Source organism: Haemorhous mexicanus, chromosome 5 (genome assembly GCF_027477595.1).
Source record: "Haemorhous mexicanus isolate bHaeMex1 chromosome 5, bHaeMex1.pri, whole genome shotgun sequence".
NCBI lineage: Eukaryota > Metazoa > Chordata > Aves > Passeriformes > Fringillidae > Haemorhous > Haemorhous mexicanus.
The window spans coordinates 74,193,037-74,215,229 of record NC_082345.1 but is presented as its reverse complement, the minus strand read 5'-3'; the positions used below and the strand labels follow the sequence as shown (position 1 = coordinate 74,215,229).

General features: G+C 45.0%; 1 protein-coding gene across 2 annotated transcripts in view; it reads right to left on the bottom strand.

Moving 5' to 3' along the window:
• Positions 1–22,193, bottom strand: part of EXOC4 (exocyst complex component 4) — a 366,741-nt gene that overhangs the window by 196,778 nt on the left and 147,770 nt on the right. The window contains exon 10 of one of the 2 annotated variants that reach the window (XM_059847578.1): positions 825–2,282. The exons of the other annotated variant lie outside the window; for it this stretch is intronic. Within the exon in view, the coding sequence (XP_059703561.1) occupies positions 2,266–2,282 (17 nt within the window). The 3' untranslated portion in view covers positions 825–2,265. Of the gene's footprint in view, positions 1–824; positions 2,283–22,193 lie in introns of those variants that run through there. 2 annotated transcript variants of the gene reach the window in all.

The window sequence follows — 22,193 nt, the reverse complement described above, 5'->3', positions numbered from 1 at the left end:
ACTGGTTCAGTGTCTGCTGGGCAGCTTGGAGGTATTGTGGAACCAAATGTTTTCCTCATCCCCCACCTCATGGTTTGGGTTGGAAAGGACCTTAAAGATCATCTCATTCCACCTTCCTGGTGGAGCATCCATGAGGATCCATAAAACCTGTCTCTATCTTCCATGTCAGCCTTGGAGAAAAGGGGCTTTAACAAAACCAGGGACCTCCTTTTCAGACAGAAACCCAAAAGGAGTGTGCTGAATATTAAATAAGGTCTGTACAGAACTGTGACTGTGAAGCTCTTGGAGTTCAACTCCTTCATCCCTGATCTCCTTGTGTCATCCAAGGGATCCTTGCTCCTTCCTCACCCTCTGCCTGGCAAACTGAGCCAAATTCCAAGAGACTTTTAATTGCAGGAGCTTTGTCAGTGTCCCTGTGACAGCCAGGAATGGGAATTTTCCATTTCCAGTGGGTTAGCTCCAAGTTCAGCTCAGCTCAGTTCCCAGGTGCATTCAGGACTAGATTTCATCCCTTTCCCTTGGATTCCCAAGATCACCCAGCTCCTGGAGGTGATTTCATCCTCACCATCACCACAAGGACTGACAGCCATTAAAACATCTCCTACAACAAACCTAATGAGAAAGCAGAGTCCTGAAGGGCAGTGACAGGCACCAGGTGACAAAATGCCAATGAAATACCGACAGCGTTTGAGAACAATATTTGAAAAATATCACTAAAATATTTGATATTTATTTATTATTTATGTAATATTAAAATATGTAAAATTATAATATTAAAAATTAGCACAACTTGTGCTAATTTTGCATAACGTGACCCCTTGGAATGGGAGACTCTGAAGGACAAAGCAAGGCAAGGAGAATTCAGCACCTCAGACTGGAGTGTGCAGCTCCTGAGGGAAGGAACCATTCCCAAAAATACACTGCCACTACAAAAAAACCCCCTCAACAACAGCTAAAAAATAAATTTAAAAATCAAGTTTGGCAAGAACAAATCCTGCAGTAAAAGCAGTGCTGTGGAAAGAGCTCCTGCTCCATCCCAGCTCCAAACTGAACACAGAGAGAAGCAGATCCTTCAGAGCTCTGTGCTGCCCTTGGCTCACCTGAACGTGACCCTCCTGCTTGGAATATTTTCCACCTGAAGCCACTTCCCCACCCAGATGTTTGAGGTGGTTGCCACACATCTGGAGCACTTCAGCTTTGGACTGGTGCTCCTGGAGGTTTTGGGGGTGACAGTTTGACAACGCTGATGTCCTTCCTGCCAGGTGAAGCAGATGGGTTCATTCATTCCCTCTCCTTGGCTTTATTCGCTCCCATTCCCATGGAGAGGGGGGAAAAAAGGAACTTGGGGAAGTAATTAATCTCTCTAATTACCTTAGAACATAACGAGGCGTGTGCTGGAACAGAGCAGTCCTGGCTGGAAGTCAGTCCCAGACAATCCCAAATGATCTGGAGCACCTCAGCTGGGAATCTCAAGGACCTGAGGCAGCCAAACCACAGAGGCTCTCCCAGAAGTGCTCTGGGAGTTTTGCAGTCTCCTCCACCACAGAATCATGGAATGTTCTGAGCTGGAACTGACCCACAAGGAGTCCTGAGCTCCATGGAAAGAGGCCAAGAGCCACCAGGTGTTTGTGTTGTCTTCACAAAATCAGAGGAAATCTCGGGTTGGAAGGGACCCACAAGGATCCAGCCCAATCCTGATCCCACAGGACCATCCCAACAATCCCAGCCTGTGCCTGAGCATTGTCCAAGCACTCCTGGAGCCCTGTCAGCCTTGGGAATGTCACCTTTCCCTATTCCAGCGCCCAACCAACACCTTGCCAGTGTGTACAACCATTGCCACCGCACTCAGGTGGTTCCTGGGGAGCTTCACCAGCTCTGGTTTGGTTCTCAGGGTACCAGCAGGACAGACCCATCCTGGAGCCTCTCAAACAAGCATCAACCTGCACAGGGTTTGCTCAAAAAGAGCATTGTGATACATCCCTGCCTTCCCTGAGGCTGAAGAACATCCTTAACAATCCCAGCTCATCCACAAGCCTTGGAAAGAGCGATGAAAACCATCCCTGGAGTGACACAGGGTTTATCAAAGCCGGGTGTGGGATGCCTGCATTCCTCAAATCAGCTGAAACACCAGGAAAACAAAAATAGGTTCCATATCTCAGTGCATTTAATTCCAGATTTCCTTCAGGTGATGAAATTGTTGCTGATTTAAGTCTCCAGCTCTGGGCTGAGGCACTTGGTCAGGAGCCGCTTGGAAATCCAAGTCCTTCATTTCCAAAATGCAGCTTCAAAGCAAAAAAAAAAAAAAAATCAAAAAAAGCAGTGGAGAGGAGCACCAAAGATCTTTTCCACCTGCTCCAGTATTTTCCCACTGAATGAAGAAAATGAATGCAAGGATTGAAAATTCCAAGCCAAAGATGAGGAGGAGCAGCACTGAGGATTTCATCAATGAAATGATGTGAGAAACAGAGAGAAGGAGACAGAGGAGTCAGAGAATTATTTAGGTTGGAAAAGACTTTTAAAATCATCAAGTCAGATTTTTTCTATATAAACACTACAATAAGCAGGGAATATTGAGAAGATCATGGATTCTTCAAATGAAATTTTAATTAAAAAACATCCTGTCTAGAAACAGGTAAAAAACACCACATAAACCTTGGACTAAATCAACCAAATAACAAGAGGTGCCTAATACAAAATAACCAAAGAAAAACCTAAAATAACATGGCTAATACTGCATTTATAGCCAGAGGTCTGTTCAAAACAGCAGAACCCCAAAAAAATCATGGTGGAAAAGCAGTGAGAGGTGCAGGTGTGCTGTGGGCAGAGACATCTCCCACTGCCAGCTGGGGGAAACTCACCCATCCTTGGCCTGCTCCCCTCGTGTGTCCCAGGCAATCCCACAGTCCGGTCATATTGAACCATTCCTCCAAACACACACATGTGTGTGTATATATATATATATTTATATATATATTTATGCACACATCAGTTCCTTTTTCACCTAATTAAATCCAGCACTCAAGGCTGGATAACAAGATGTTGATTAATTTACTGATTTGATTCCAACACATCCTGGCTGCGTCAATGCCCTCCCTTCCAGATCTCCAGAATAACCTTCACTCCTAGGAGCAGGCATCATTTCCTTCTCCTTTTCACATATGCAGATGGGACAATTATCCAGACATGCATCAGGAGGGATGGCAAGAGCAAGGAACTCATTTCCAGCCCGTTTGCTGTGCACACCAGCTGAATGCACAAAGGGATAAACCTGGGGAAGGTTGTTCCAGCCCTCACTGAAGCTCAGCAGAGCAAGGAAGAATCTGAGATATCAGCAAAGGTTTGGTGCAAAAATCCAGCTGGGCATGGACAGAAATGTGCCACAAAATCATGGAATCAGAGAATATCCTGAGCTGAAAGGATTGTTGAGTCCAGCTCCTGGTCCTGCACAGGAGAATCCTGAATTTGGAAATAATCACAGAATGCCAGAATGGTTGGGGCTGGAAGGGACCTTAAATCCCATCCAGTGCCACCCCTGCCATGGGCAGGGACACCTCCCACTGTCCCAGGGTGCTCCAAGCCCTGCCCAACCTGGCCTTGAAAACACAAATAATAAATCACATTCTTTATCAGAACTCAAGGGGGCTGAAGGAATCTGCAGGAAGCCAAACATTGTTTTGCTTTTAGGATTTGTAGGATCAAAAATCTACCTAGAAAAAAGATGTCCAACATTTCAAACCTGGAAAAATTGAGAATTAAGGATAGAAGACCTTATAATTTCTGTTGTCCTTAGAATCTGGATTTGCAAGTCTTGTGAATAAAGATGCAGGAGATAAAGCCCTGAACCCTGCAGGTCAGCCAAGCCACCCTAAACCACAGGCTGTGCTCCATGAAATTCCAATGGGCCTTCTCACCATGACATTTTCTCAAAAATTTCTTCTCCTGGGAAGCTGGGAAGCCTCAGCTTCTCCTGTGTTTGCTGCTCTGGAATGTGGTCTGGAAATTGTTTATCCAAACATGTGAAATGTTTTTAATTAATGACCAATCACCATCAGCTGTGTTGGATTCTGAGGAGTCAGTCACGAGTTTTTATTATTCATTTTTGTTAAACCTTCTGATGTCTCCTTTCTCTTTTTGCAGTATAGTTTTAGTATATAATTCCTTTCAATATAATATCATAAAATAATAAATCAACCTTCTGAGAACATGGAGTCAGATTCTCATGAACATGAGTCAAAGTCTCACCTGGTCCTGGGGACCTTACAACACCACAGGGCCTCATTAACCAACTTCCCTCATTTGCAGCTACTCAAGTTCAATAAAGAGAGGCCATAAATAATTTGGCCACTTCCCCACCACCTCTTTTTTTGCAGCTCTGGAGCTGTCACAGGTCTATGAAATGATTGAAGACCATCAGTTGAGAGGAAAAAAAAAAATTAAAAAATTGAGAAGTCCTTCCAGCAATAAAAATGAAATTTATGACTGACCCAAAAGCTATTTTTTTGCAAGACAATATCTGCCAGCCCTCACAAGGACCACAGACCCCTAATATTTCCGCTCTGGGCCATATGTGCCATTCTCAGGCAAAAATAAATTTGTTAACAAGTCTGCAACAGCAGTTGGCACTTTCTTCTGCCAGTCTGTATGAACATCTTGAGGCTTTCTTTAATAGGAAAAAAAAAAAAGGGAAAAGAGAACGTTTTAGAAAAGCACAAACCCAGCAAAACATGCCTGAAATGTAAGGGGAAAAAATAGTAATTCGAGCAAACATTTTAAATTAATAGACAACAGAAATGCTGGCAAAGTTTGTTGTTCATAAGCTCCAGGATCATGCAGGGGTCCTGAACATTTTAAACATTCAGTGTGACCATCTGTCACCAACACAGGCACCGAACAGAACGAGCAATTACCAGAGCCCTTCTCAGACAGAATCTGTCAAGCACAGCCAGCCCGGCTGCCAGCAGAAATCAGAGTGATGAAATGGAGCTGAGGACAGCAGCTCGTCCTCCTGGGAAAAGGTATGGGCTCCACCTGAGCAGGGCAGGGAAACAGCAGCCAAAAACCTCCCGGTGCTGCCGTGGTGCTCGGGGAATGGTTGGGAGGGTGGTGGCCACAAGGACCTGGGTAAGAGCTCCCACGGTGCTGGCTCTCCCTGGAGCAGGAAAGCAGAGAATTCAGAGATTTAGGGCTGAATTCCTCCTGGAATGGGATCCATCGGAATGACTTGGGATGGAAGGGAGCTTAAATATCATTTAGTTCCTCCCCTGGAGACCTTCCACCTGCCCAGGTCGCTCCAAACTCCATCCAGACACTTCCAAGGCTGGGGCAGGCACAGCTGCTCTGGTATTCGAACCAAGTTTCTTCAATAAAACATTTAATAATTGACTTAATAATTGTAACAAAAGTACCCAGAGAGAAAGGAAATGCCAGGGTGGAGAAGGGAGGAAAGGTAACGGGACTGTGCAGGAGTTCATGAATTTAAGGAATAAAAAAATAATAATATTTATACTGAAAGAACAACTTCTGCACTGCAGAGGGGCTCCTAATCAAAATCCATGAGGATGAGCTAAGGAGGTCTTCCTACTCATTCTCTGATCAGAAGTTAATGTGCAAAAAGCAGGGGCTGATGAAACCAGAGATGAAGCCATTTCCAGCACACAGGAGAATTGAACACTCCACACCTTGGCCACTGGAGCAAGGGAATATCCTTTGCTACTGCCTGTTTCAGTGCATTCAGGTACTGAGAATGTTTGCCAGGAGGCAAACACTGCATGACTTGGAATTTTAGAAGACGAATTCAAGTGTTTCCCTCAATCCCAGAAGTCCTGGGGCCACACAGACCACGGAGCCATAAAAGCAAACATGATCCAAGAGACAGGGGGCTGTTCCCAGTAAGGTCAGGACAGGAATCCTGTTAATATTTAAGGAACTCCTGAGATGCCAGGAGAAGCATTACCTGATCTTACAAGGAAAAAAAAAAATAATGAAATTAAAAGATGAGATGAGGAAACACAGGAGAGAAGAAAGTACTCTGAGACTGTATTAAACATGAAATACAAAGTGACCATGATAAAATCCAGATGGGATTATCAAAACAACGTCAGTAAATCAAAGCAGTGAACTCCTGGGCTGGTTTCTCAGTAGAAGATCAAGGAAAGGCCAAGTTTTGATAGAAGTGTTCCTCTACTTGAGTGATTTGTTGTCTCAATGACTGAGCGACTCCAGCAGCCTCTCCAATGCTGTCACGCTGTATTTAGAGATGATTAATGGAAATACAGCCTCCACTCAACCTCCTTCCTGCAGAACTTTCCTGTATCCCTCCAAGCCAATATTCTTTGACAACTCTTCCACCACATCAGCTCAGTCAGGATCAAATATTGACAGGAGTCTGGCAAACACTGCACGAGAAACAGTGTTTTATTTAATGAAGTAATTAAAAGCTGCACTATCGATACCTGGGAGCGGAGATGTTGATCAGAGCCCGAGCCTGCTTCTGATAATGACAAAATGTCTGTGCTCCCGTGGAGCTCACAAAGGAAATGGGATTTGAGGCAGGAACAGATGGATACAGAGGGGAAAGGATGAACAAGGGAACTCAGCTGCTTGGCTTGATAGGTGGGGTGCTCAGAACAACACAGATCCAGCAATTTCCAGTGACTTTTTTTTCTTTTTGTGGCACCTGATACATCTCCTCAATTGGCTCATTTATCACAGAATTGACTTTAAAACAACTTTCAAACTCTTTCTTATTTTTTTTCCCCAAAGAGACTTGCATTTTCTGACTGCTAATCTGCCTTATGGAAGCTGGATTTTAACTGAAAAGTACATCAGTAAATTGGCATCCCCTACTGAGACAGATAAGAGCACCGAGTCACTGAATAAGGATGCCGAAACTGTGACAGGTATCTCTGAAAGCTCTTTTGAAAATTCCTTTATAAATAGTATTTATTTGGCTAAAATACCTGATCAGTGCAGCACTTCTGTAATCTGACTGTTTGCAAAGTGCTTTAGTTCTCGAGATAAAAAGCTGCTACAGAACTCTGAGGATCATCTGGAGGAGCAGTTTCCACGTACGTGTCAAACGCTTTTGTCCCCAGCCAGGTCTAATTTCATGGCAATTGGGCTCATTTTGAAATCCTTATTTTTTTTTTTTTTTTTTTCAGCTTTCCAGCTACATGTGAAAAGTGCATTAGGTTGGGAGAAGTCTCCAAAGCAGCAGAAAATCCTTGTGAGAGAAAAGCAGAAAAAAAATTAAAAAAAAAAAAATAATTCAAGCCATTAAGTGCATTTGCAGGGACCTGTTGACCATGAGATTTTTATCAGGATAAAGGCACAGGGACACAAAGAATTCCCTTTCCTTCATGTGCCATCCTCTGCCTGGGCTTTGTCCCCGGGGTATTTACAGCATCCTCTGCTCCCACCGGATTGTTTTCCCTACATTTCAGCTGTTTCAACTCTCAAAGAGTTAACGAGTCTTTCCCAAATGAGATCCCTGCAGGTGTCAGCTCCTTGGAAGCAGATAGGTCCAAAGGGCAGACACATCCTTATAATGAGAGAAAGATTAAGAGGGGGAGAGAAAAGGAGCCAGCATGAGGCATAAGGAGTGCTTTGATGAATGATAGAGCCCGGCATTAATGAGATCTGGTAATTTTACATTTCCAGAAAGCCGTGGTCGTTAGGACAGGGAGGATCATTGCTTTATTCAGCTGGAACAGAGGAAAGTTTAGGACAAAAGGCGGCTCATCAAGGAATCCTCTCCCCTTTGAGGGAACACAGCTGGGATTTGCAACATTCCCCATCAGCCCTGCCAGTGCCAGGCTTGTTTGGTTGCTCTTTTAAAAGCCACCGGCTCCAGTTGCTGCCACCCTCAGCAGCCCAGGCACACCTTGGCCAACAACAGTCCCAGGAAACTCTGCTCTTTGGAAACCACAAAATAAAATTGTTGTTACCTCTCCTGGCTGGGAAATTCTCTCAAAGCACGTTGCTCATGAGCCAAACTCTGCAGCCCCTTGGTTATTCTGCACCAGCTCATCTCGTTGCCTGGATTCTGAAGTAGCTGAGCTACTTCAAGGTATGAGGGGTGAGAACTCCACAACAGATTTTCTGTCTGTTTAATCCTGGAGCAATTTGATTTTTAGTTCTCTAGCTTAAGCCAGTAAAACCTGCTGTGAACAACAGCAACACAGAGAGATGTGGCACGTGAAGGGTCAAGGTGCACAAACCCACACTGAGGTGGATTTATTGACAGCAGCCACGATGAGAAGGACTTGGAGGTGTTCTCCAGAGTGGGCAGCAGGAGAGGGAATTCTGTCCCTGTGCCCCACTCAGGTGAGACCCCACCTGCAGAGCTGCCCCAGCCCTGGGGACACAGCAGCAGCACCTGGAGCTGCTGGAGAGATTCCAGAGGAATCCATGGAGCTGCTCCAGGGCTGGAGCCAGCCTGGGAGAGCTGGGGGTGCTCACCTGGAGAGGAGAAGGCTCCAGGGAGAGCTTCCAGCACATTCCAGGGCCTGGAGGGGCTCCAGGAGAGCTGCAGAGGGACTGGGGACAAGGCCTGCAGGGACAGGAGCCAGGGAATGGCTCCCAGTGCCAGAGGACAGGCATGGATGGGATCTGGGCAATGAGGAATTCCTGCCTGGGCTGGAACTGCCAGAGCAGCTGGGGCTGCCCCTGCATCCCTGGAGTGTCCCAGGCCAGGCTGGACCCTGGGGCTGGAGCAGCCTGGGACAGGGGAAAGTGTCCCTGCCCATTTTTGAGTCATCTTTGAGCATCTGCTCCAAACCCTACAAAAGGTCTTGCCTTTATATCCCTCAATTCCCTTTTATCCCTACACTTACCACAAAAAAAAAAAAAAAGAATTCTCTTTTCCCTCAGGCATGGCACTACACAACAAATGAATTTCCAGCCCAGTTTTTCTCCTTTTTTCCCCACCCAAGCAGGCCCTGAGCTGAGCTGCTCCCACCACGTGTCCCCCTCTCACCAGCCATGCCACAAAACTCAGCACTACCCCACAAGGAATCACCAAAACCCAAAAAAAGCTGAGCTGCCCTTTCTCAAACCTTGATGCTTTTTTCCTGCCCTCACGCCCTTCAAATGGGGGATTTATTGTGAATGATCCACCTTTGGAGGGATTTCAGTCATCTCAAATGTATCTGGGTGTTCTGATTGACAGGAAGCCTCCCGAGGTGGCTTTGCTCCCTCACCAGCACTGCTCCTCCTCATAAATATTTACACACAATTTCCAGTTTTTAACAAATTCCAGATATTCAGGCTTCTTCTGGTTGAAGCTTCCTCGTATCTTTAGAAATCATTTTAACTGATATTTCTTTTTGCTGGACGTGTTGATTTTGTGTGTGGATAATGATCAGCACTGAGGAACAGCGGAGTCCTCACATCACCACTGCCCTAACACAGATTTGCTTCTCCATTCCCATAATATGCAGCTGATAAACCCCCAGGATTAAAAAAAAAAAGATAAAATAAAATGCAGAAAAAGCAGATACTACCAAAAACCAAATTATTCCCTTTTTTTTTGTGTCTTTCTTGGTTTTTGACCACTTTTCTTTGGTTACTGTTCCAACCCAACCCCAAAAAAATCTAATTATTACCAAAGGATTAAACCAGTCTCTGTATCTCTGAGGCTGGCTCAGCTCCCATCCCACTTTCACACTTCCCAATGTGGTCTTTTAGGAGTTCAGCCAGATTTCAGAAATCTGCCACATCTGATCACCTGTTCTGGTGTTTCCTTCCATTTCTCCATGTTCTCATGCCCCCCTCGGGATTTGTTCCCTCTGACATCTGTTCCTTCCACAACATTAAGCCAAATCACTTCTATGATGATTTGCTAAATATCAACCTCATTCTTACTGGTATTTTACCTTCCTCCCTAAATCTTCCACCTTCTCCTGATGGTGGGAGGGTGCTGGAAAAACATCCATACCCATGAAAACATTTCCAGCCTCTCTTCTCCAGGCTGCTCTTCTGCTTTGGTTTTACTCCCTCAACTTCGGCCCCAGTCCTAAACTGAAGAAAGGAATGTTCAGATTGGATATCAGGAAAGAATTCTTCCCTGGGAGGGTGGGGAGGGGCTGGGATGGAATTCCCAGAGAGGCTGTGGCTTCTCCTGGATCCCTGGAATGTCCAAGGCCTGGCTGGATGGGGCTTGGAGCAACCTGGGATAGTGGAAGGTGTCTCTTACATGGCAGGGGATGGAATGAGATGAGCTTTAGGATCCCTTCCAATCCAAACCCTTTTTTCTGCAGTCATTCCTCTGTTCATTGGGATTTATTCCATAGCCTGTCCCTCACTATTCCCTGTTTTTGCCACAGCCATTTCACACAGACCTTTCCTTGCCCAATTGTCCCCTTAAAAGAGACTTGTGGTCCACAAAAAGGCCAGATATTAATTAAATCTCAACTTATTTCACCTCCCTTCTCTTTTTCTTTTGTAAATTTTTTTTTGATTTCTAACCCACCTGCCATCCCTCAAAGGTACAAACATCTGCTGGACCATCCTGGCCTCTTCTTCAGAAGCTCTGCAGCCATTCCTGCAATAATCCCAACAGCAATTCCAAAACTAAGCCTTGAGCTGCCTCCAGACAGGAATTCCTCTGGAGATCACTGTGGGGGTCTGTGTGCAAATCACAAACAGGACAGGGCTGCTGGGAACGTGCCCTGAGCTGTTTGATTTTCCAGCAGCAGCCTCATTCCATGGCTGTGACAATGGGAAGGTGCCAGCAGCTCCCATCCCAGGCAGCAGAGCAAGAGCTCAATGCTGCAGCTCACTGTAACAGTTTTTGCCCAGTCCCACAAAGCCAAAGCACACTGACAGTATTTATATCTGTACAGTATATATTCCATACTGACAGCAGTTCATCCACCCACTGCGAGCACACGGCCCTTTGGCTGGACACTGCCTGCTCATTTCAAACACAGCACCTGCTGGTGAGCCTGAGACACAATGCACAGAGCTCCTTTATTGACTGACAGCTCCCTCATCTCTCACTGGATAAACTTTCCTGCAGCTCAGGGAGTTATTCCAGACCAGCATTAACACACAGACCATGGTTCTATTTGTCCTCACTTTTCTACTTCTGACATAATTTTCCTGCTGACCAATCTCATGGCCAGTGCTCAGCTCTGATCACAGTTCTGCTGGCTCTGAGGCTGCCTTTTGCAGCTTTCCCAAAACCCTCTGAGTTGATGGATTCCCACAATCACAGCCACCAGAGTGGGGTCGGTGCCATCGACAGGAGTGTCCCTAATCCCACTCCTTCCTCCACTGAAGCCATGCCAACTTCCCCCCATGGAGCTTCATCCATCCAGCCCGCCTCGTATCCCACCGCTCCTGAAGAAAAATCCCCAGCTGCTCCTCACAAACAGCTTAATCCTTCCTGGCACAGGAACAAGCTGCAAGGAAAACGGGTCGATAACAATTCTTCCCAACAGGAGCGATGTGGCAGTCACATTTTCTGAAAAATCCTCTTTGCCCAGGATTCTTCTCCTGGGAAGCTGAGAAGCCTCAGAGAAGAAGGAAAACAATATTATCTCATTTGCTTCTCCTGTGTTTTGCTGCTTTGGAATGTGGTTGGAGATGGTTTATCCAACAGGTGATTGTTTCATTGGTTTCATGTGAATTGTTTTGAATTAATGACCAATCAGGGCCAAGCTATGTCAGACTCTGGAAGGAGTCACAAGTTTTCATTATTATCTTTTAGCCTTCTGTCTGTATCCTGTCTGTATTCTTTAGTCTAGTTTATTTTAGTATTCTTTAATACAACACAGTATCATAAAATAATAAATGAGCCTTCTGAGAACACAGAGTCATATTGATCATTCCTGCCTTCCTCTGGGAACCCCACAAATACCAGAGAGGAACACCAGGATTTGCCCTTCCCATGGAACTGGGAGATCACACATCCCAGCCACTGCTGTCCCCACAGGGTGTGAGAAGTTTACAGGAAGGACTGGAGCATTTCCCTGCCTCAGGAACAGGCACGAGCTGGATTCGGTGTCACCATGATATCTTCTGAAAAATCCTCTTTGCCCAGGATTTTCTCCTGGGAAGCTGAGAAGCCTCAGAGAAGAAAGAAAACAATATTATCTGATTGCTGCTCCTGTGTTTGCTGCTTTGGAATGTGGTTGGAGATTGTTTACCAACAGGTGAATGTTTGATTGGTCATTAATTAAAACAATTCACATGGAACCAATCACCATTAGCTGTGTTGGACTCTGAGGAGTCAGTCATGGATTTTTATTATTCATTCTTGTGAAGCTTCCTGATGTCTCCTTCTCCTTCTTTAGTATAGCATTCTTTAATATAATATAATATCACAAAATAATAATTCAGCCTTCTGACAACAAGGAGTCAGATTCTCATCTCTTCCCTCCTCCTGGGGACTTCACAAACATCACAATTTGGTGAATCAGGCAGCACTCCAAATGCTGTAATCCTAATTGGAAATACCCATCTCCAGCAGGGAAGGCTGTTAACAGGATTTTAGCAAATAATATATTCTGCTCTGGATGCAATTATATCCCAGAAGTTTGTTTTCATTTTGTAACAGCAAATATTTTGGCTGTTTAAAATATTTTTTAACAATGCCACACACTTTGCCAGATGTTCCATCAAATGTTATTGAGTTTTAAACACGCCTTTATTTCATATTAGATGTAAATACATATTTGGCTCCCTCCCTGCACAGATTTTCCAGTGATTCTGTGATTCCCTCCATCCACCCCCTTGTAAAATATTAATTTTTGTAATTATTGCTGCTCTTTCCTAAATTTGCTGATTCAGGTTTTGCAAAATCCGGGTTCTGTGATTTACCAGTGTTAATAGATGTTAAACTACTGAGCCCTTTTCCAATATAAAGTGCATCTTTGTCTTGAAAGGTAAAAAAAATGGACACATTCTAAATCTGCAGAGCCAGTTCTAATGTTTTAAGTTCAACAAATGGTAAGATGGAATAATTAGTTATTTAGTAGCTAGGAAAAATGATCAGTTGCTTGGGGGAGAAAATGATAATCACAGGATTGGATGAACGCCAGAATGGGTTGGGTGGGAAGGGACCTTAAAATTCATCCAGTTAAAATTCATGGCAGGGACACCTCCCAGTGTCCCAGGCTGCTCCAGCCCCAGTGTCCAGCCTGGCCTGGGACACTCCAGGGATGCAGGGGCAGCCCCAGCTGCTCTGGCAGTTCCAGCCCAGGCAGGAATTCCTCATTGCCCCCATGGATCCCATCCATGCCTGCCCTCTGGCACTGGGAGCCATTCCCTGGCTCCTGTCCCTGCAGGCCTTGTCCCCAGTCCCTCTGCAGCTCTCCTGGAGCCCCTCCAGGCCCTGGAATGTGCTGGAAGCTCTCCCTGGAGCCTTCTCTTCTCCAGGGGAACATTCCCAGCTCTGCCAGGCTGACACTGGATCCATCTCCTGCCCAAGACATTCATGGACCCAGGGGCTTCACTTGGAATCTCAGGAAACCATGAAGGGTCTCCCTTCCCTTCTCCTCTCTTTTCTCTCCCCATTTTCCATCCAAATCCCTGGGGATGGATTCTGAGTGTCCCAAATCCCAGAATCCCAGAGCAGTTTGGGTGGGAAGGGACCTCAAAGCTCATCCCAGGGACACCTCCCCTATCCCAGGGTTCTCCAATCCTTCTTGGGACACTGCAGGGATGCAGGGGCAGCCCCAACTGCTCTGGCAGTTCCAGCCCAGGCAGGAATTCCTCATTGCCCAGATCCCATCCATGCCTGCCCTCTGGCAGCTATTCCCTGTGTCCTGTCTTCCAAGTCTCTCTGCAGCTCTCATTAATAACAGGAATAAAAATTAATTTAAGGTCCCAGCTGCACTTTTGTAGCCCCTTGTTGTCACCTTATTCAGTCTCCTCTGCCAATGACAACACTGATTCCATAAGAAAACAGCAGCCAAACTCATCTTTTAAATTATTTTAAGGGACTCTGAGGGGACAAAGAACACTACAACCCCACTGCTGTATTCACAGCTCAGCTGGACAAAAGAAAAGTCAGCTGAAAATGGTTTGTCCTTGCTGTTCTTGCCATTCCGAGCTGAGCTCTGCTCCATGAACCATCCAGCACTGCCTGTTAACTCATTAAACACCAAAAACAGTCCTGAAAAGATCTAAAACTGGGGAAAAAATCAGAATGGAAAGTAAACAAATCCAGCAAACCAAGTTCTCCAAAACCTTTCACTCCCAGCTCCTTCTCCTGGCTGGGAGCAGCTGGAACCCATTGATGCTCCAGCAGCAAGAGAAGCTCCTCCAGCCAAGCCCTCTTCTCTTCAGGGCTCTCTCAAGGAGCTATGTTTGTGTTATTTTTTATTTTTTAACATGAAAAAAATCCCCCAAAAATAAAGAAATTACACCAGGAGAGCACAGGGAAAAGGAAATGAAAGACTGACTGAAAGGAAACAAAAATTCCCCCCAAACTCCAACAAGAGGCAGCTGCAGGGCAATTAAACTCAACAGTTTACAGATGTTCCTGGAGAATGCTCAGTCACAATGGCACCAAATTGATCTCCTTTCTTAAAAACTTGGTAAACAAAGCTTACTTTTCTTAAAGGGCTCTCAAAATGAAGTTTACAGCCCTTTTTATTCCTATTTATGCCACCAAAATGCTTGAACTTCACGTTTAACCCTTCCCTGCTGGAGCCTCTCTGGCTCCTCTTCCACAGTTTCAGGTCAGAGTTTTGGGAAGTTCAAGAGAAATTCAAGACATTTTTTTTTCTTTCTCATCACCCTCAACCATCCTCTCTCCCAGCAGAACCACACACCTGACTAATCATTCTTTCTATTATCAAATTTAATTAGGAATTTTGTGAGGCCACAGGAAGCCAGGGAACAAAATAAGAAAATAAAAAGGAAAAAATAAAAAGAGGGATGACTCAAGGAATTAGAGTTGTAACAATTAATTAATTTTATTTTCTTCCTGGAGCCCTTTAACACTTTGTGCCATATCTGAACTATGTGGTGCAAATCTTGTTTTCCAAGATTTTTCCTGATTTACTCAGGATTATTTCAGTTCAGCTCAGGACCTGGGTTTAATTCTCTTTTTCTTCCTCTTAATTTCTTTACAGAAATGCTCAAGCGTGGCCAATGTTTTCCTCCACAGAAGGAGCCAAATAAATCTAAAATAAATATTCCTATGAAGTGTTAAAGGAGAGTGGAGCCAGGTGGGGGTCCTGCTCCTCTCCCAGGAAACAAGTGACAGGAGGAGGGGAAACAGCCTCAAGCTGTGCCAGGGGAGGTTTAGGTTGGATATTTGGGATTTTTTTTTCATGGAGAGGGTTGTAAAGCATTGGAAAAGACTGTGCAGGGTCATGGTGGAGTGATCCTTCCTGGAAATGTCCAATAAATGTGTGGATGAGGCTGACCCACTACTGAGCTAACCTACCCAGAGGTGAAGGAGCTCCTAGAAGACCCAGGTCAAAGCTAAACCCCATTAAAGATGTGGTTGATTACATTTGCACAGCCAGCAGGACACAAATGTGCTCAGTGCCTCTCAGCAGAGCTAATTAACCTCAGCACCACCCTGTGCTCATTCACAGCTTTGTCCTGCTCACACTCCACCTTAAATTCTGCTCAAACCAACACAAAAATCTCACTGCTCTCCACCAAATATTCCACTGGTGCCCACTCCAGAGGTGCTGCAAGTCCCCAGGATGCTCCTGTCTTTGGGAGAACACCAGGAAGTTCTGCAGCCTCATTAAATCTCTCAAAATGAAGATTACTGAGGTAGTTATCAAGAAGCAGGAGTTAATTTTGATATGTAACTACATTTAATGAAGAATCATGGATCTGGGAGGAAGAAGTGTCCATGAGGAACTCAGTTCCAACCTGAGAAAAAGAAACTTTCACTGTTTCCAGACAGGATGAACTCTTGTACCCCTTGTTTTCAGTTTGAGCAGAGTGGAAGATGTTGAACACAAAAATCAAGCCCAAAGTCTGTGATAAAGATGCCTGGGAATAACTAAATCCTGTTTGCACTTCCAGTTCCCAAAAAAGCCTTTGAAGGATCACCACTTGGAGAAACAGATGTGCTGCCTTTGTCCCTTCAGCTTCCACACTACAATATCCATAAATCCATACATCCATATCCATAAATATCCATATAATCCAAATATCCATATCCATAAATATCCCTATATTCCATATATCCATATATTCCTATGGCATTTGCCCAGGAGACACCAAACAGGGCTGGTTTGAAGCTCTGTCTCTCATATCTGGCCAGTGGCTTCTGCCAACCACAGTGGCCAAATTTTCCCTTTTTTTCCCTGTTTTCATTCCTCCTGCAGCTGCTCACGTTCACAATTTTCTTCCCCCGGAATTCCACGTCTTTGCACCTCCTGCTCCTTTCAAATCTGGCTGATATCGATCCCATTAGTGGCGAGGGATGGACAGAACAAACCTAAAGGACTCATTTCCTTTAGGATGGGACTCATTTCCTAGAAAATCAAGCTAAAACCACAATAGAGCTGCTATTGAGTCAATTTTAAATCTACATTCATCTCATGGTACGATAACATTCATTCTCCTCAATTCTGAAGAGACAGGGTTATTTTTTCCCCAAATCAAGAGGATATTGAAGAAATTATCACTGATAAATACCTGGAAGCACAGCCAGGATCAAGATATCAATTTTTACCTCCTATCAGACATCTTTCATGTAGCAGAAAATTATTTCTTCAACATCTCTCGGAGAGGGACGAGCAGTTCAGGAAGAGCACAAGTAAATGATGGATTTATAAAACAATTGCATCCAAGAATACAAATAACACAGGAAAAAACTTGTATTCCCTCAAGTTCCACACTAAAGGATCATTTCTCTGCTTCCCTGCATGAGAGATTCAAGTCTCAGCACTTCCAGCCTTCCTGGAGATTCACACTCTGCAGAGACGAGGATTATTGGGATAACAGAGTCAAGGAGGAAAAGGAACAAATCCCATGAGCACTGCTGGGAGAATTGGTTTTGTTTAAAGACTTCTTAATTCCATAAAATACTGAGCATGTGCAAAATTTAGCATCAATATGAAACAGTGACAGTTGAAAAATATCTGTGAGAGCATCGAGTCCAAGCTGGAACCCATCCCCAACTTGGCCCCACGTGCCACATCCAAGCCTTCCTTGGACACCTCCAGGGATGGGCACTCCAAACCTCCCTGGGCATCCCCTTCCAACTCCTATCAACCCTTTCCATGGGGAAATTCCTGCTGATGTCCAGCCTCATCTCCCCTGGCCCAGCCTGAGGGCGTTCCCTCTGCTCCTGTCCCTGTTCCCTGGAGCACAGCCCGACCCCCCCGGCTGTCCCCTCCTGGCAGGGACTTGTGCAGAGCCACAAGGTCCCCCTGAGCCTCCTTTGCTCCAGGCTGAGCCCCTGCCCAGCTCCCTCAGCCCCTCCTGGTTCTCCAGACCCTTCCCAGCTCCCTCAGCCTCTCCTGGTTCTCCAGTCCCTTCCCAGCTCCCTCAGCCCCTCCTGGTTCTCCAGACCCTTCCCAGCTCCCTCAGCCCCTCCTGGTTCTCCAGACCCTTCCCAGCTCCATCAGCCCCTCCTGGTTCTTCATTCCCTTCCCAGCTCCATTCCCTGGACCCTCTCCAGCCCCTCCAGGTCCTTCCTGACCTGAGGAGCTCAGAGCTGACCCCAGGATTCCAGGGGGTCCCTCAGCAGTGCCAGCTCAGGGGACAGTCCCTTCCCTAACCCTGCTGGCCACTCCATTCCTGCTAAAATCCAGGTGCCAGCAGCCTCCTGCCCACCTGGGCACACCTGGGGATGTCCTGCCACTGTCACCAGCACCCCCAGGGACCTTTCCAGCCTCTCTGGCCCAGCCTGTGGAGCTCCGTGGGGTTGGTGGGACCCAAGGACACAACACCTGGCCCTGGTGAACCTCATCCAGCTGCTCCCAGCCCATGGATCCAGCCTGTCCAGATCCCTCTGCAGTCTCCAGTAGATCCACTCTCCCACCCAGCCTGGTGTCATCTGCAAAGTTCTGTTGACCTAAAGATGGAATCCCACAAATGAGAGATCTCAGAGGGGCTTTGCAGATGCACAGACCTAGAGATGCTCAGCAGACTCACAACCTTGGGTTTGTGCTGAAATGCCACAATAAATAACCCCGAGTAACGGGAAAACAAACGGATCTGGGATGAGGTGGAGTGACCTGGGCAGGCTGGGGAGAGCTTCTGCTCTTTTCTGCAACACCAGGGATTTTGGAGAAGTTTCTTTTCCAGCACATCTCTGCTCCCAGCAGCTCTCCAAGGGTGCACCCATAGGGTCCATGAGGAAAACATCCCCTGGACTGCACAAAGTCTCAACCAGTGGAAGTAAGAACTTTTAGGGACTGACATTTCCTCTAAGGAAGTTATGGCATGATGAGAGAATGAAATGATTTAATCTCTGTTTATTTTACAAATTATTTCACAGATGAATTGAAAAGTAGAGGTGGACTAGGTTATAAAGCTGTTCTTAGGAAAGTTCAATGCTATTTGAGTTTTGTGCCACTGTGGGGTGGTGGTCTCCAAGAAGCCCACAAATCCAGGAGCAGAAGCTTGTGGAAAAACCCAGGAAAAACCCAAATGTGCCTTTTTCTCTCTGATACAGCCATGCAAGAGAGGCAAATTTACAGCAAGCACATTCATATTAATCACATGTAGTTTTTCAAAATACAAATCCACAGTAAAGAAATAATTTGTCCAGTAGCAACAGCTACTGTAGAAGAGAAATAAGAGAGAAGACATTAGTTTTAATTATGATATGAGTGTCTGTTTAAGCATGCACACCTGCAAATGAACATCTCTATTTTAATTTTGCCACTGTAAAAAACCAGAATAATCTCCTCAGGTATCAAATAAACACCCACAGCAAGACTCTGTCTCCACTTCTGTAACAGAAATCTCTACTAAATGTTATACCTAAATGAATTTTTCAGACATGGCAGATACAGCATCCCATTAGGACTAATATGGGAAAAAAAAACCCAGAAACTTCAGCAGATTTTTTTTTCCTGCAAGCTGTTTAAATTAGTTGCTATAAATATGAAGGGGTTTTTTTTCAAAAAAAAGAAGGAAAAACGAAGATTTCTAATTTATTTCCATGTTGCAGGCCTTGATCCCAGCAACAATTAGGCATATGGACATGTGATTAGTCAAAATCACTGCCATGCATTTAGAGTATGGAAGTATTTACATTTGTACTCTGAGTGGACATATGGCAACATTAAAAGATTAAGATCTGTCAATACTTTAAATGCAGGCTTGTCTCTTGAGAAAAGGATGGAGAAAAACCCTTGATTACCACAGGCAGAATAATGAAAATTCACTGTGTTTTAGCCCTTTTGGAACCATTTTATTCACCCTTTAGCTCAGTCCTTTTTAAGGGCACTTTTAAGCTCCAAATCAGCATCATGAGGATTTCCTGATGATGCTCAAACTTAATGTGACACCTCCAGATGAACACTGAGATTGTTTCACCTGTGTTTTCCTGGGATTTATCCATTCCTTCCCTTTTTTCTGCTGTTTAACTTCAATACCTGACAGAATGGTCCCTGCCTGTAGAACAACTGGGACTTTAGAGCTGATAAAAATGCACGAGGTGTGGGAAAGCCCTGACTACAACTGCACAGTGTGAAGAGATCAGACCCACAGACATTTCCTTCCAAGGAAATCCATCTATTTTATGGATTGTGCGGTAGCAGCAACTGCACAATCCATAAAATATTATCTATAACACATCCTCCTCCTCTTCCTGGGCGCAGGAGGAGAAAGCTCCTTTGGATGTCCCAGGAATTAGCTGCAGACACATATGGAAATCCCATTTAGGATAAGAATCAGTGACAGGAAAGAGCCAGGAGGGACTATTTGTACTGAAATACAAGCCATTAACTCCAGCCAAGCTAACAGCAAACGGCTGCTCAGGCAAGTGCCTGCTGCAGATAATTAGTTTAGAACCCATTGGAACATGAATATTTTATCTGTGCAGCACAAAACTCGTTAGGGAGAGGAATTAGAGAGCCAGGACGTCGGGAAGCACGGCAGAGGTGATCTGTCAGGTCCCTGGGAAGAGCTTTTCCTGGAGAAAACAAGTCCAGGCATTAAAGCCACACCAATGCATTAGGAGCTGAGCTGCTGGCACAGCAGGAGTGCAGGGAGCTGCCTGCATTTCATGGCTTCACTCTGGGAATTTTGGCAATCAGCCCAGCCAGCACCTTCCTCAGAATTCTGGGAATTTTGGAATCACACCAGCCAGCCCCTCCCTCAGGGAATTTTGGCAATCACCCCAGCCAGCCCCTCCCTCAGGGAATTTAGGGAATCACCCCAGCCAGCACCTTCCTCAAGGAATTTTGAGAATCACCACAGCCAGCACCTTCCTTAAGGAATTTAGGGAATCACCCTAGTCAGCACCTTCCTCAAGGAATTTTGAGAATCACCCCAGCCAGCATCTTCCTTAAGGAATTTAGGGAATCACCCCAGCCAGCACCTTCCTCAGGGAATTTTGGAATCACCCCAGCCAGCACCTTCCTCAGGGAATTTAGGGAATCATTCCAGCCAGCACCTTCCTCAGGGAATTTTGGAATCACCCCAGCCAGCACCTCCCTCAGGTAATTTTGGGAATTTTGCATCCCATTCACTCCTGGGATGTGAATTCACTCCTGAATCTCTCCTGAGCAATGGAACAATTTGCTGCAGTTCCCCAGCACGTCATTCAAACCTGTCCTCTCTCTGCTCAGTGAATCCCTAGGAAAGGGGAACATGAAAAAAGAGGATAAGTGAATAATTCAGGGAATCCCAGAATGGTCTGGGCTGGAAGGGGCCTTAAAGCTCACCCAGTTCCAGTGTGTATTTGATACACTGCATGGAAAGAGAACCAAAAAAAGTTAATTTTATGAGACTTTTCTATTCTTTCCCCAACAGACAGAAAATTTAATAGAGATGGTCATGACCTTGAGGACACTGAGCTGTAAAAAATGTCCTGATGAGCTAAAAATGCTGAATTTTCAGTCTATGACTGAAACTGTTTTGGCTGGATCTGAGCAGGAGAGCTTTTAAATAAAATAGTAGGTAACAAAGCAAATTCACACATCTGAGTTTTCCCATTCCACATGGAGTTCCTGGGGAAGGAAGGCCCTCAAGCAACATCCTTGTGTAGACAAATCTCTTCTGATTTGTCCTCAAGTCGTTACCTGTTAGATCCAGCTCCTTAAATCCATGGCTTCCAGCCTGAACACCATCCAATATACATTAAAAGTGACTCTGATGCACACATTGGAATGATTTAAATCCACCTCAAAAACTCCTGCATGGACCACAACTTCAGATCTCTGGTGCTGCTTCCCTTGGATTATAAAATATTGCACACCTCTCACTGCAATCCCTACACCAGAACAAAGCCTAAGAAATATCAACCAGAGCCCAAATGACAGATTATTGCAAAAATCACACAGGATGTTAAAAATCCCCAAACTGTTAAAAGTTATATGTTTATATCTATTTTTAAAAAATCCCTACTAATACAGGATCCACCTCATACAGAATATCCAAAGCAGTAACAGAGCTGCTTGGAAAAAAAGCAAAGAAATGTAAATTTAGATATCATATTTATGTTGTAGAAAAACTCCACATTAACAGAATAAATCTATGGCAAATCATTCATAGCATGTATTTCCCCTGCTTTTTTAAAATTCAAACCTGCTCCCATTAATCATTAATTGGAACATCATTATTTCTGGGAGATTGAAGACATGCTTAAATCAGTCAGCAGCAACACTTTTAATGACAACCAACTTGTTCAATTCCATTTTTTCTCCCCAAAGCTGTACCAAAAGAAATCATTTTGTATTTTTGGAGACAAGAACATGTAGAGCCCACCTCACCCCTGAACGAGGTGCTGGAAACACTTGTTCCTGCATTACTGAGCCACTCATTAAATCCATTTGTTTATTTTTTTTTTTCTGGTTGTTCCAGTAATTGCTGTGACAACAGCAAACCCCCAAAAAACTGGAGTGGTTCCTGCACTCCCTTTACTTCATCTCCTGGGCTGAGCCCAGTGTGAGTGCAGGTGGCAGAGCCCCAGTGAGGGTCCATATGGGGATCCATCTGCTCTGGCAGCCAGCCAGGAACGCTGGCATGGGATTATGGAACAACCCCAGGATGCTGCAGTCCTCCCCTGATGCCTTCAATTTTAGTTTTTA